The 13,488-nt window shown below is 34.7% G+C and overlaps 2 protein-coding genes across 2 annotated transcripts; both read left to right on the top strand.

Moving 5' to 3' along the window:
- Window positions 1-1,372: 1,372 nt before the first annotated feature.
- LOC110907561 lies at window positions 1,373-3,244 on the top strand. Its single transcript, XM_022152525.1, has 3 exons — window positions 1,373-1,769; window positions 1,864-3,081; window positions 3,159-3,244. Exons 1-3 carry the CDS (start codon window positions 1,373-1,375, stop codon window positions 3,242-3,244), a joined length of 1,701 nt encoding a protein of 566 aa, XP_022008217.1.
- Window positions 3,245-3,702: 458 nt separating this feature from the next.
- On the top strand, window positions 3,703-6,942 carry LOC110907560 (ATP-dependent DNA helicase PIF1-like). Its single transcript, XM_022152524.1, has 5 exons — window positions 3,703-4,105; window positions 4,149-4,817; window positions 6,215-6,273; window positions 6,764-6,796; window positions 6,859-6,942. Exons 1-5 carry the CDS (start codon window positions 3,703-3,705, stop codon window positions 6,940-6,942), a joined length of 1,248 nt encoding a protein of 415 aa, XP_022008216.1.
- Window positions 6,943-13,488: the final 6,546 nt, after the last annotated feature.

The following is a 13,488-nucleotide window of genomic DNA, read 5'->3' as shown; positions in this document are numbered from 1 at the left end:
AAATTCAAAGATTTGGGCATCAGTGGAGAATGATCCTCTGCCGTTTTCTTTTGTCTCTTGAGATCTCCGATTTCCTTGAGGATCCTGTCATTGGTTTCATCCTGCCGCTGAATACGATCCCTCATCTGCAAAATCAAAGTAAACATATCACTAGTACTGGGAGCAGAAGAAGTTGGAGCAGAAGAAGATGGGGGTTTAGAGAAAATGGGAGTAGGTCTCTTCTCAGCATTTTTCTGAGATCCAGCAGGTGGTGGAGGCAAAGGTGGAATGCCCTGAGATGAATTGACTGCAGACATCGCTGTAGAGGTATTCTTCAACGATGAAGCCATGTATGCAACGATCCGGAACGATCACCAACGGGAAACTTTCTTATGAATGAAGCACCAATTGCCCAACGGTGGGCGCCAAACTGTTTTGGTCAAAAATCACACAAGGATAATGCAACCAAACTCTCTGTTAACGAGGAATGATGCTTGTAATGATGGATAAAGAAAAGGATCACTTAAATGTAAATTGCACAAGTGACACAAAGATTTATACGAGGAAAAAGCCCTTGATCAATGAATGATCTCCGGCATAAAAAACCTCGGGTGATGGAAACTACCGATCACCAAACTCCAATATAATAAACAATGTTTACAACTTCGGATGGTAACGAGCTAGGTACAAGGATCACTATGGTGTAGTATGCTAGAGTGTGTAAGAAATGTGTTGTGTCCTCCGAATGCTTGAGAGTGCCCTTTATATAAGTGTGTGTGGTTGAATTTAGGTAAGTCACCTAACTACTAGCTCGTTACCCCTTTAGAAACAGAAGTAAATTTAGCCTAACTAATTGCCCGTAATTTGTGCTAAGTTTCCATATTCTCCACAACGTCTATTTCTGGTTATGCATGTGCGAAATTAGCGTTAAAGATTCCTTAATAACGCTGCCAAGACCAGGTCCAACTCGTAATTCCTGCAAAACAACATTAAATTCAAGGAGAACAACAGTTTTTGGTTGATGCGTTATCCATTATCCTGATCCTGAAGTTCTTCTGAGGATCAACATTAAATCCAACTCGTAATTCCTCAGGATGATCCATTATCCTGATCCTGAAGTTCTTCTGAGGATCACTATCTGCCACAGAAACAAGGATCATTATTAGGATATTAGGTAAGGATCACAGGTCATTAAAAATCCTGCCCTAACAGTGATGATGGTTATAGAGTTGATATTCCTCATAGAGATTTTATGTCCACACAAAAGATAATAAAACCAAAGTGCACAATGAGAGAATTTTTTTCATATAGGATCCAAGATAGAACTTATGGCTTTTCCTTAATTTTAAATGGGTGAAGGTTGTTACAACAGTTTTTGGTTGATGCGTACACAATGATTGAGAGCGAAAGACTAAAGTACATCCGTAGCCAACAAGCGAACCTTCGCTCTGAAACATTTGAGAATCTTCAAAAGTATAAATCTAAAGGTAAGGAAGTTTTAACAGATACTAGAAAGCCTGTTATACTTCCTTCTTCATTTACTGGTGGTGCAAGATTCATGCAACAAAATTACCTCGATGCAATGGTCTTATATAAGTGGTATGGGTACCCTGATTTCTTCATAACTATAACGTGTAATCCTAAGTGGCCTGAAGTAAATAGATTTCTAAAAGATTCAACCATCAAAGCCGAAGACAGGCCTGACATATTGTGTCGATTGTTTAAAATGAAGCTTGATTCCTTACTCAAAGATTTGAAGGATTCTAAGTATTTTGGTGAGATTAACGCTGGTATGTTATTTTGTTTTCACATCTTATCCTCTAATGTATATTTTGTAATCAAGGTTATTAACTAATAAATCTATTTATTTTTCCTTTTATTTAGTTGTTTATACAGTAGAATTTCAAAAGTGTGGTCTTCTTCATGCACATATATGCTTATTCATGAAGGTCGATCACAAACTTCCAACCATAGATCACATAGATCCATTTATTTCTGCTGAGATTCCCGATAAAAAAGAAGATCCTGAACTTTATTCTCTTGTGACTAATTATATGATTCATGGTCCGTGTGGGAATGCTAATTTGAATTGTCCTTGCATGGTTGATAAAAGATGTTCAAAAAACTTTCTGAAGAAATTCACACCACATACAACTATTGATTCAAGTGGTTTTCCTGTATACAGAAGAAGAGATTCTGGTCATACAGTTATAAAATCTGGTGTTAGATTAGACAACAGAAATGTTGTTCATTATAACAAAAGGCTTTTGAAAAGATATCAAGCACACATTAATGTTGAATGGTGTAATCAAGCCGGTTCAGTGAAATATTTGTTCAAGTACAATAACAAAGGTCCTGATATGGCTACTGCGGTAGTTTCTGGTGATACAAGTTCAACCATCAAAGAAAAGCCAAAAGACGAGATCAAGGAGTATTATGATTGTAGATATATTTCAGCTTGTGAGGCATCCTGGAGAATATTCTCTAATGAGGTTCATTATAGGTATCCTGCTGTTATGAGGCTTCCCTTTCATTTGCCGGGCCAACAGAATGTTGTGTATGGTGCGGATGACGATATTGATAATGTTTTAAGCAAGCCTTCTGTTGCTTCTTCAATATTTGTGCAATGGATGAAGTTGAATGAGACAAATGAAGATGCTAGAAAGCTGACTTATGTTGAGTTTCCTTCCAAATTTGTTTGGATACTTAATGATAGATGTTGGCAGATACGTAAGTCGTACCAGTGCGTTGGCCGGATTCATTCTGTATCTCATGCATTGGGCGAACCTTATTTTTTGAGGATACTACTCAAAAAAGTTAAAGGGCATAGATCATTTGAGGAGATACGTACAGTTAACGGTCAATTATTCCCGACTTTTAGAGATACTTGCTATGCGATGGGACTCTTAGATGATGACAATGAATACGTTGAGGCCATTAAAGAAGCAAGTTTTGAAGGACATGCTGGGTATCTTCGAGCGTTATTTGCTACCCTGCTTTTGTCAAATACTCTATCTCCGCCAGAATTTGTTTGGGAGAATACGTGGAAATACTTAGCTGATGATATTGTTTATAGACGTCAAAAAGAAACAAATATTTCAGGTTCTGATCTATCTTTTTTATTTCACATACTACATTTTGATTTTTTATTTAATAATGTTAATTTTTTGATTTGCTAGGTTTAGTGCTTCCTGAATATCAGATTAAGAACCTTACTTTGTTGAAAATTGAAAATTATTTAATTTCCAATGGTTCATCATTATGAAGGTTTGTCACTATGCCGTACCCTGATAACGATTCCTTACGTGATGCTTCTAATCGTCTGATCAATGAAGAGCTGTCACATGACCTAGATGAAGTACACGCTGAGTTTAACAGGTTGCATCAATCTCTTACAGATGAACAACGAGCGGTTTTTGACGAAATAATGGAAGCAGTTGTAGGGCGTAAAGGAGGCCTTTTTTTGTCTATGGTTACGGTGGAACTGGAAAAACCTTTTTATGGAAGACTTTGGCTTCAGCTGTTCGATGTAGAAATGGAATAGTTTTAAATGTGGCTTCAAGTGGTATTGCTTCGTTATTACTTTCCCGTGGAAGGACAGCTCATTCTCGGTTCCATATTCCCATTAATCTAACAGAAGATTCAATGTGCAATATTAAGCCAAACAGTGATATTGCGAGATTATTAAAGGAAACCCAATTAATCATATGGGATGAAGCACCGATGGTACACAAACATGCCTTTGAAGCTTTAGATAGGACGATGACCGACGTATTTTCGGAAGGTAGGAGTATTCGTTCGGATATTCCTTTTGGAGGTAAAGTTATTGTATTTGGTGGTGACTTTAGACAAATACTACCTGTTATTCCCAATGGTACTAGACAAGAAATTGTTAGTGCATCTTTAAGCTCTTCATACATATGGTCAAAATGCAGACTCTTACGGCTGACTAAAAACATCTGTCTAACTATTGGAGCTGAAAGTTCAAATATGGAGTCTATCAGAGAATTTGCAAAATTGCTTATTGATATTGGTGAAGGAAACGTTGGAGATGATAATGATGGTGACACCATTATAGAGACACCAGATGATTTACTAATCACCGATTTTTGTGACCCGATACAAAGTTTAATTGACTTTGTATATCCTTCAATTATTGAACAATTTAGGATTCCTGGAATTTTTTTCTGAGCGAGCAATTCTAGCACCCAAAAATGAGGTAGTTCATGAAATTAATGATCGATTGCTTTCGTTATTTCCTGGTGATGCGAAAGAGTATCTGAGTTCTGATAGTATATGTCAAACTGAACAAATTCTTGATTCTTTTCAAGAAAGCTTATACTCAATAGAAAATTTGAATGCTCTTAAGGTTTCTAGCTTGCCTAATCATAGATTAGTTCTTAAAGTTGGTGTTCCTGTGATGCTTCTTCGAAACATTGATCAACAGAAAGGGTTATGTAACGGTACAAGGCTTCAAATTACTTTTCTTGGTAAACGAGTCATAGAAGCTGAAGTTATATCTGGTGGTAACATTGGCCCAAGAGTTTTTATTCCAAGGATTAATATGATCCAGTCTGACAAAAAAATACCTTTTCAATTTCAACGAAGACAATTTCCTTTATCAGTTTGTTTTGCCATGACAATTAACAAGAGTCAAGGACAATCGTTATCAAAGGTTGGTCTTTATTTGAAAGATCCTGTTTTAACTCATGGTCAGTTGTATGTTGCATTATCAAGGGTCAAGACCAGAGAAGGCGTTAAAATACTAATATTTGACGCTGATGGAAAACCAACAAATAAGACTTCTAATGTTGTTTACAAAGAAGTTTTTCTAGCTTGTAATCATTGTTTTTTCTGAGTTTTAACTTCCACCGTTCTAAGTATAGTTGTATATATATTTTATTAATTACTATTTTGTTTAAATTTTATTTGGTTTAAATTTTATAAACTCTATTGTGTTTTGCATCTCAGAACAATGTGTGATAAATTTATTTATAAGTAATTTACAACGCAAGCAATTCTAAAGATCCCTGTGTTCACTATCAATATGGAAGAAAATTATACATGATTTGGACTCCATAAGAGGCTACGAACTTATCAATTTCAAACCTACACCAGCCAAAAATATGTTTCATCAAAGTCAAACCACTGTTTGACCAAAGTCAAACCACAGTTTGACCAACGTCAAACAACTGTTTGTAAAAATATGATTCTTAGTGGTTTGAAAGTCTGTTTTACCAAAGTTAAAACACTGTTTGAGCAATGTTAAAACGATGTTTGACCAAAGTCAAACTACTTATGTTAAAAGCTAATTATAATAGATAAAACACTGTTTGAGCAATGTTAAAACGCTGTTTGACCAAAGTCAAACTACTTTTGTTAAAAACTACCTGTAATAGAAAAAAACACTGTTTCAGCAATGTTAAAACGCTGTTTGACCAAAGTCTGTTTGACCGAAGTCAAACTACTTATTTTAAAAGGTGCTTATAATAGATAAAACTAGATTTTCACCCGGCATTGCTTCCCGAGCTCATGAAACTTACTTATGTTAAAAGCCAATTATGATTAATACATGATTTAAAGCATTGAAAGAATATGATATGTTAATGGCTTTGCTATAAGAAAAATTATTTTTCTTTGTTAATTTGAATACCAAATCAATTCAACCAATCATCTATTTTACTCTTGTATCTCAATGTAAATGTAAATAACAAATTCAATAAGGGGTGTATGTGTAAATATTTTTCATCCGTTGAAAATATGGGAAGAGAAAAACACAACCGTCATTATTTCTTCATCATCATTACACATCAAACATCTATCATCTTTTCTTTCAAAAATCTCTTCTTCTCAGTCATTTTCTAGGGTTTCAACTTTCTTATTCTCCATCTTCTACACTTCAATCACCTTAGGTTTTCTTATTTTTTCTTCAGCAACTGGTATGTACATTCATATTGTAATGAACTTTATATTGTTTAACCGATCTTTAGTTAAATCCTATCTTGCTACTAATACGATTTAAATGTTTATTGCTATACATTCAAGAAAGGTTTACTTAGGTGTTTGAATCATTTGTTGAGAACATGTTAAAATAGTTATTATTTGCAGAAAAATTTTAACTCATACTCTGTTTCTATGATTAATTTCACTACATACTCTGTTAATACAAAAAGTTAATGTTAATTTTCGAAGCCAACTTTTTAATTACATTCTTTAAACATCTTTACTGATTCAGGTTTTATGATGTATACTACATTTGTCAAGTTTCTTGATAACCCAGAATCTTTGAAACTGGTATGACATGTTTTTACATACATAATTTATTTCTATTGAGATATATATTTAACAGTTCTAATGGTTTATATTTTCTTACACTACTTAAAAATTATATACAGGATGTACCTATATTCTTTGCTAATCAAAAGTGGGGAGATTGTTGACAAAAAATAGGCTGCGAATATATAATGAGTCTGGTAAAAAATGGGTTGTGAGGGTCAGAACAGAAAATTCAACGCCAATAATAACTGACGGTTGGGACAATGTTGTTAAAGATCTCAATTTGTCGAGGGATACTTTGTTGGTTTTCAAACCGTTAGGTGATTTTGGACTTGAACTTTCATGTTTTGTTGATGGCTTATGTGGTGAATCTTGTTTCACCTTTAATCGTTATGCAAGATTTGGTTTTACGATATGAGTATTGATCTTAACTTCAATTCTTTTGCATCTTTAACGTGTCAACACTTATTCTCATAAGTTAGTATTCATTATTTTTAATTTTATGCAGGTAATCGAAGACTGCTTCATTAAACGGTTTTACGTAAACAGCCCCCCAAGTGGCAAATTTCAAATATGTTATAAGGGTTCTTATTGGAATGTTAGGCGTCTAGGGTTGATAACAACTTTGTATTTCCTAGCGGATGGTCGGAAATGTGCAACGATGTTGGGATACTTGTCACACCCTGATATTTCCACATATTACCGGTAGGCCCGGCGGGGAGTATCGTGACGTAGATGATATCATCATTGTCAATACACACAATATAATAGCACAGCGGAAGGCTTGGTGAATAAACTATTACAAACCATAATGTCTAAGTGTCCGAATGAAAGAATATACAGACTGGATTGTAATAAGATCAACAGGCGTATCATAAATAAAATACAAGAAAACAAAATAACAGACTTCAGGTATCTAGGGATTTGCAAGATCCTCTTATACGACACCTAATAGCTCCAATCTATTTACGAGAGGTACCTGTCAATCAGTCTTTAGAAAATACGTCAGTTTACACTGGTAAATACAATTAACTGACTCTTTCGAAAACATTTATGAAAATTGATTTAAGTGCACAAGGCACAAATCGTTTATAACTTGGGACAATTATTTAAAGATAATCTTGTATACAGATTTACATGTTTGTCATACAATTGGGGCCGGTTTGGAAGCCGGTCGTGATTAACCAACTCACCACTTATAGAACCCACAAAGGAGTTATCCCCAACATGTGGGTTTATATTTTAGCATTTGCATCTGTCAGGTGTATGCCTACACCCCGTGCATAGGTCGTGGCCATTTTCAAATGAAATGAGCCGAGGATATCCAGGACACGGTCGTATTAACCCCTAATGTTCATGTTATCAAACAAGACAGATTAAAACGGGTTATGTAAATTTATTAATCACAATCCGATTATTATAATACCATATCCCAAGCCCGGAAAATAAGTTAAAAGTATTTACCTGAGCTAATGTGAAAGATAACTCAGCCGTATAATCCTAAAGCTTTATGATGATAACTTCTACTAGGTGCTACTTAATCTGTATAGAAGGTTTAATAACCTATTAGGATGCTAACAGGTCTTTAGTTAAGTCAGAGACTTAGACCGACTAGCTAGAAAGAAACTTTACGGTTCTAAACGCTAGATTAAGCGGAGACCGGAATAGAATGTGGTTTAGACCCGACAATTTTGGATACTTGTATAATATGGGTAAACTAAACACATTCTAGAATTTGAGGATTTAATGATAAGGTTAAACCCGTTTCGGCTATTTTATGTAAACTAGTTACATAAACCGATCTGAACGCGTAAATGCGTAACGGGTAACCAAATGAATTATATACAGGTCTCAAATGTTATTATGCTTAAAATATGTTAATACATCAGTAGGATGTTAACATATATGCCCAAAAAGTATTTAAAACCAATTTAAGTCCCGTAAGGCATTTTGGTCATTTTAATAATTATAAAAGAGATTTTATAACAAACTGAAGTTCTGGTCTTTTGTAATTAGTAAAAATATTTAATTTATCTCATTGCATCAGTAAGATATTACATATATGTGAGTTTTACCATTTAAGGCCAAACTATGCCCCGAAAGGGCATTGTGGTCATTTCACATAGGCTTTTAAGGACATTTTTGGTAATCTGAGTTCATAACTTACACCTACTGTAATAATATTTAAATTTGTTTAAAAATTCAGCAGGTAACAAGTCTTAGGTGTTAATATGGTTTTAAACCACACTATGCACCTAATTAGTGTAAAACTCGCTAATTGACGATAATCAAGATGTTTATGTAAATCTGAGATTTTGATCAGTTTTAAATGCTCAAAATAATTTATTTAATGTATGAAATCAGTAGGAAAGGTTTGGCATTCAAGTCATTTGTTAATCTCATTTTATGCCTAAAAAGGGTATTATCGTCATTAACCGAATTACACAAGAACTCTATGTTTTAAACAGATTATAATCTGACCAAAAATCTTAAAATTCCTTAAAAATAATATCTTAACAGTAGGTAATGAGTTTTGGTTCAAAATCTAAGTTTAAACATGTATTATGGAAGATATCGCAAATTAATTAATAAAAAGCTTCTAATTACGATATCGAGCATAACTCATATTTGAGACCAAGAACTGATGTCAAATTTTCGGAACAAGCTTATATATCAGTAGCAAAGGTTTTTGTCCACTCACATTTCTAAAAATCTCATTTATATGTAAAAAGGGCATTTACGACATTTATAAGCATATTAACAAACAAGTGCATATAATTCAAACTACTAAGGACCAAGCAATATAACTCCAGAGGGTTATACTACTGAGTAATGTGGTACTAATGGAAGCTTAAAACATGGGAGAATTAAGCTTAAACGGGTCAGAACTGAAAGTCAAAGCAAAAGTCAAGCTTTTGCGACTTTCGGTTATAAACTGACCTTAGACTGATAATTCTCGGGTTAGGCCTGATTAAACATGTTTTAATATTAATTACCAAGTCATTAGAATGCTAAAATATAATTTAGAACATCTGTTTTATTAATTTAAATCATTTTTAAACTTTTTGTCCAGTTTGACTTTTTGTCAAACTAGTTTGACCCGACAATTAACTAGTCAAACGAAATAATTAGGAGGTGCTCTTTTAAGAGTTAATCACCTACCTTAATATGGTTCCATAACCACTTTCTTTTGGTCAGCGGCTGGACCATTTATGATTAAACCGAAAGTCAAAGCTTAATTACAATATGTTTGACTTTTCGGTTTTTAAGCTAATTAAAAGGACTAAGCAGGGATTAAAACTCTTACTAATGGTCCTTGCTATCTTTCCTACACTTGAAAATCTTCTCCTAATGCTTGCAAGCTCCAGAAGTGTGTTTTGAATTGTTGCAAATGAAGTGAGCACATGAACATGTGAACTTAGGACCCTTATATATTAATTTGCCATGCATTTGGATCTTTGCAGCTGTTATGGAGGCATCTAGGATCACTCCAGGTGTCCTAGTGGTTTAATAAGAGCGACATACAGCCCCTAGTATCATTTCTAATGAGTTAAAGTCGATTCTGAACATAAACCCGCAGCTGGCAGTTATTTTCTGAAGGAAAAATTACAAGTTTTGTCCTTTATGTTTATACCATGTTTCAGGCGATGTCCTTTTCAACGAATGTTGACATGTTTTGCCCTTTATAGGGAATTTTGTTGCACGTATTGTCCTTTAGCCCTAACGCAGTTAGATTTTCTTGTTAAATCTGCTTACCCAAGGGTATTTTAGTCTTTTTATTTCTTTTTCTATTCTTTTTTACTTTATTTATATATATATATTTTTTTTGTTATATAAAACCCAATCCATCAAGATTTTTCTCAATCTCATCTCTCTTCAATCTCTGTTTACAACCCCACCACCTCCACCACACACCATTACCACCCACCCCCGCCACCACACACCACCACCACCCACCCCCGCCACCACACGCCACCACCACCCAGTCCACCCCCACATCACAGATCCACCCCCACCAAACACAACCCCTTTCAAACCCTAATTTTTCCCCCAAATTCAAACCAATGCAGAACCCAATCACTCGTAGTTTCAGCAACCTTAGCTGCATCAACAACTGCTGCAACAAGGTCCACTGTAAATCATCAATGGTGGCCATACAGTCTCATACCGATGGTAATTTTTCCAAGAAAGAAAACAATAACCACCAAATAATATAATATCAAACAAGTAAATAACAACCCTGAATTCCTCCTCCTCCGGCGGTGAATCAACGATGGACGAACAATCAAACCCTCAACCACCATCTTCCACCGTAAACAACAACAACGGAATCTTCGACGAAGAACAGAACAGCGAGGAATCTAAGGCCCTGTGGACCACCTTCACCGACAGCTTCCGTGAAGTGCAATCTGTATTGGAACGGAACCGGGTATTGAGCCAGCAGGTTAACGAGAATCACCGATCGAAGAATCATGAAAGTATGGTGTCGAATGTCGCCCTGATTCAAGATGTTTCCAAGATTGTGGTGATGTATGCGGATTTGTCGGTCAATTTCTCGACTGTGTTTCATCAAAGAGGAGACTGATGTGGATGATTTGAGTAAGACTTGATTGATTGGATCTTTATTTTGTTATGTGTTCGTTGTTTTTTATAGATAGATAGATATGGGGTTTGTGATTCACCAGTTGAATGCAATTTCAATTTGGGGCAAACTTTATACGATTTTGGTGGTGATTTCTTGTGTTATGAAAATTAGGGTTATTTGATCAGTTTGTTTGGGTTCTCGAGAATTGGTCTGTTGATTTGGATTATGTTTTATTTCAAACCAGTAAAAAATTAAAAAGACTCTGAAGAGAGATGGTGTTGGTGGTGTGTGGTGGTGGCGTGTGGTGGGGTTGTAAACAGAGATTGAAGAGAGATGAGATTAAGAAAAATCTGGATGGATTGAGTTTTATATAACAAAAATAATATTTTGTTTATTAATAAAAAGAGTAAAATATATACATCTATCAATATTTACAAAAATTGTCCTTTATATGTATAAAGACTAAACTACCCTCATGTGACTTGCATGTGACCAGATTTAACAAAAAAATCTAACTAGGTTAGGGTTAAAGGACAAAACAAGCAACAAAATTCCCTATAAAGGACAAAACCTGTCAACATTCGTTGAAAAGGACACCGTCTGAAATATGGTATAAAGATAAAGGACAAAACTTGTAATTTTTCCTTTTCTGAACTGGTAAGGGTATGGCTACCCGCGACGGCGCGACGGGCAAAGCCTTAGTCCTTCATGGGTCGCCACTGCCTCAAATAAGTTTCCAAAGTTGGCAGTTTTAGTCCTTATGCTCTAAAACTCAATATAACTTTCATTTTTGGCATATAAGGCCCTTGTAGTTAGTTTGTAGAGGTTCAAGGGAGTATAACCAAACTCCGTTAGGCTCGGTTTCGTTAAATATGACTATAAACGCAAGTTTCATCATATTGACTCTTTTCACCCAAAGTCTTGAAAACTTGCTTAACGATCTCGAAACCACGTGAAATTTATACCACTTATTCTTGAGAGTATATTTGAATATTTCGAAGCCTCGGGTTCGTTAGAAGGTCACTCAGAGGTAAGAATTAACATATTGACACGTTTAACCCATGTAGTTTTATAATCTTCTGATTATTTTCACAAACGGCTTCTTATATCCAATTAATCACTCGATTAAGAATATATTCTCCGAGTATGGTCATTCAGAGGCACAAGTTTGGCATGTTGACACTTTTAGTCCCTTCGCATACATATTTTCACCGTTTGTCAAGTTTAGTCCCTCAAACTCAATCTTTCACATATTTAGAGTTTAGGACACGTGTCTTTACATAATTGGACACGTTTTTACGTGGTGTTACAATACTGGAGGATGATTTGCTTGTGTTTAGCAGAATTGATGATGTTGTTTTGAGGTAGTAGTTTATAGAGATGAGACTGAGATTTGCTTTTTGAAGAAACCTGAATCTGACGATGATAGTGTACTTGAGATATCGAAGGCTGATTATGTTGAGATTGCATTCAAGGTACGTAAGTATTTAGCATTAGCAATAAAAGTTTTAATTTTTTAGCATTATATTAATTATTTCGTTAATGTTGACCAGGACATCTATGAGGATGAAGAAGTTGTGTCTGTAGGTGAAGGTACAACCGTTACCCAGGTACTTGCAAAATTATTAAAATTATTTATTTTTAATTTAATGCATATAAGAATTAATGTTTTTACAACTATTAGTAATGCTGTTTACTGATGTTATATTTATCCAATAATGTATTATTTACAAGAACTTACCAACCAATGCCGAATGCACGTCGAAGAGACGCATGTCTTCACGATTGAACAAAACCCAAGATGTAAGTTTACCATCTTAAAGATTGTTATATTACTATTGTTATTAAAGTTACTCTATGACAACCGATTAAGAAGAAAGGTAAAGTTACTTCTGAGAGAAAGGAGATGGTCAATAATAGGACTAAGGGAAATGTTGTCTTACCTGTCGACACAAGTGATCATACTGGATGTTTTTCATCTTTTCATAAAGTTAAGGTATCTATAATTGCCAGTTAATTACTATATGTTATATAAACTGTTTTTTTTTTGTGCATATATTCAACATTCCTTTAATTCACATGTATATGTTTACTTTTTCATCAAGGGGAAGAGAGCCGCCAACGTTCAGAAAAAGCTTAACCGTAGAAATAAGATTGCAAAGACTGCAAAAAAAACATTCTGGACATCTTCTCGACCCTGAGTTCTTTCATTTTGATCACAAAGGAGACTATAGGTTGGTATACCATTTTTTATAACGAACTAATGATTTATGTTTATTTGTCTGACTATTATTTTTTTCCACACAATACATGTAGCGTCTTCATGCTGAAGTTGCCAGACAAGCAGGTCTTTCTCTTGATCTTCATCCTTTGAAAGTTCAAAACATGGTTGGAGTTGTGGAGGTTTATGATGTTAAGTTGGAGTTAAATGGATTGAACCCACGTTATGGGTTGGACGGTTGGCGAAAGTGTATGACTGACAATAACCTGAGGTTTGGTGATATGTTGCACTTCACATACGTGTCTTCGCAACAGAAGATCATATTAAATCAAGTTAAGTCAGTTTAACAAAGACATTTAATTACGTTCTGATATCAGATACTACAACTATGAATTTTTTGATGGTGATGTTGTATGTTTTTTTTTAA

Source organism: Helianthus annuus, chromosome 14 (genome assembly GCF_002127325.2).
Source record: "Helianthus annuus cultivar XRQ/B chromosome 14, HanXRQr2.0-SUNRISE, whole genome shotgun sequence".
NCBI lineage: Eukaryota > Viridiplantae > Streptophyta > Magnoliopsida > Asterales > Asteraceae > Helianthus > Helianthus annuus.
This window is presented reverse-complemented; position numbering and strand designations above follow the sequence as displayed.

Coding starts and splice junctions, on each gene's coding strand:
- LOC110907561 (XM_022152525.1), top strand. CDS start 1,373: ATGATTGAGAGCGAAAGACTAAAGTACATCCGTAGCCAACAAGCGAAC. Junction 1,770..1,863: donor TTTTGGTGAGATTAACGCTG/GTATGTTATTTT, acceptor CCTTTTATTTAG/TTGTTTATACAGTAGAATTT. Junction 3,082..3,158: donor AAAAGAAACAAATATTTCAG/GTTCTGATCTAT, acceptor TTGATTTGCTAG/GTTTAGTGCTTCCTGAATAT.
- LOC110907560 (XM_022152524.1), top strand. CDS start 3,703: ATGGTACACAAACATGCCTTTGAAGCTTTAGATAGGACGATGACCGAC. Junction 6,274..6,763: donor ACCCAGAATCTTTGAAACTG/GTATGACATGTT, acceptor AATTTTATGCAG/GTAATCGAAGACTGCTTCAT. Junction 6,797..6,858: donor GCTTCATTAAACGGTTTTAC/GTAAACAGCCCC, acceptor TTGGAATGTTAG/GCGTCTAGGGTTGATAACAA.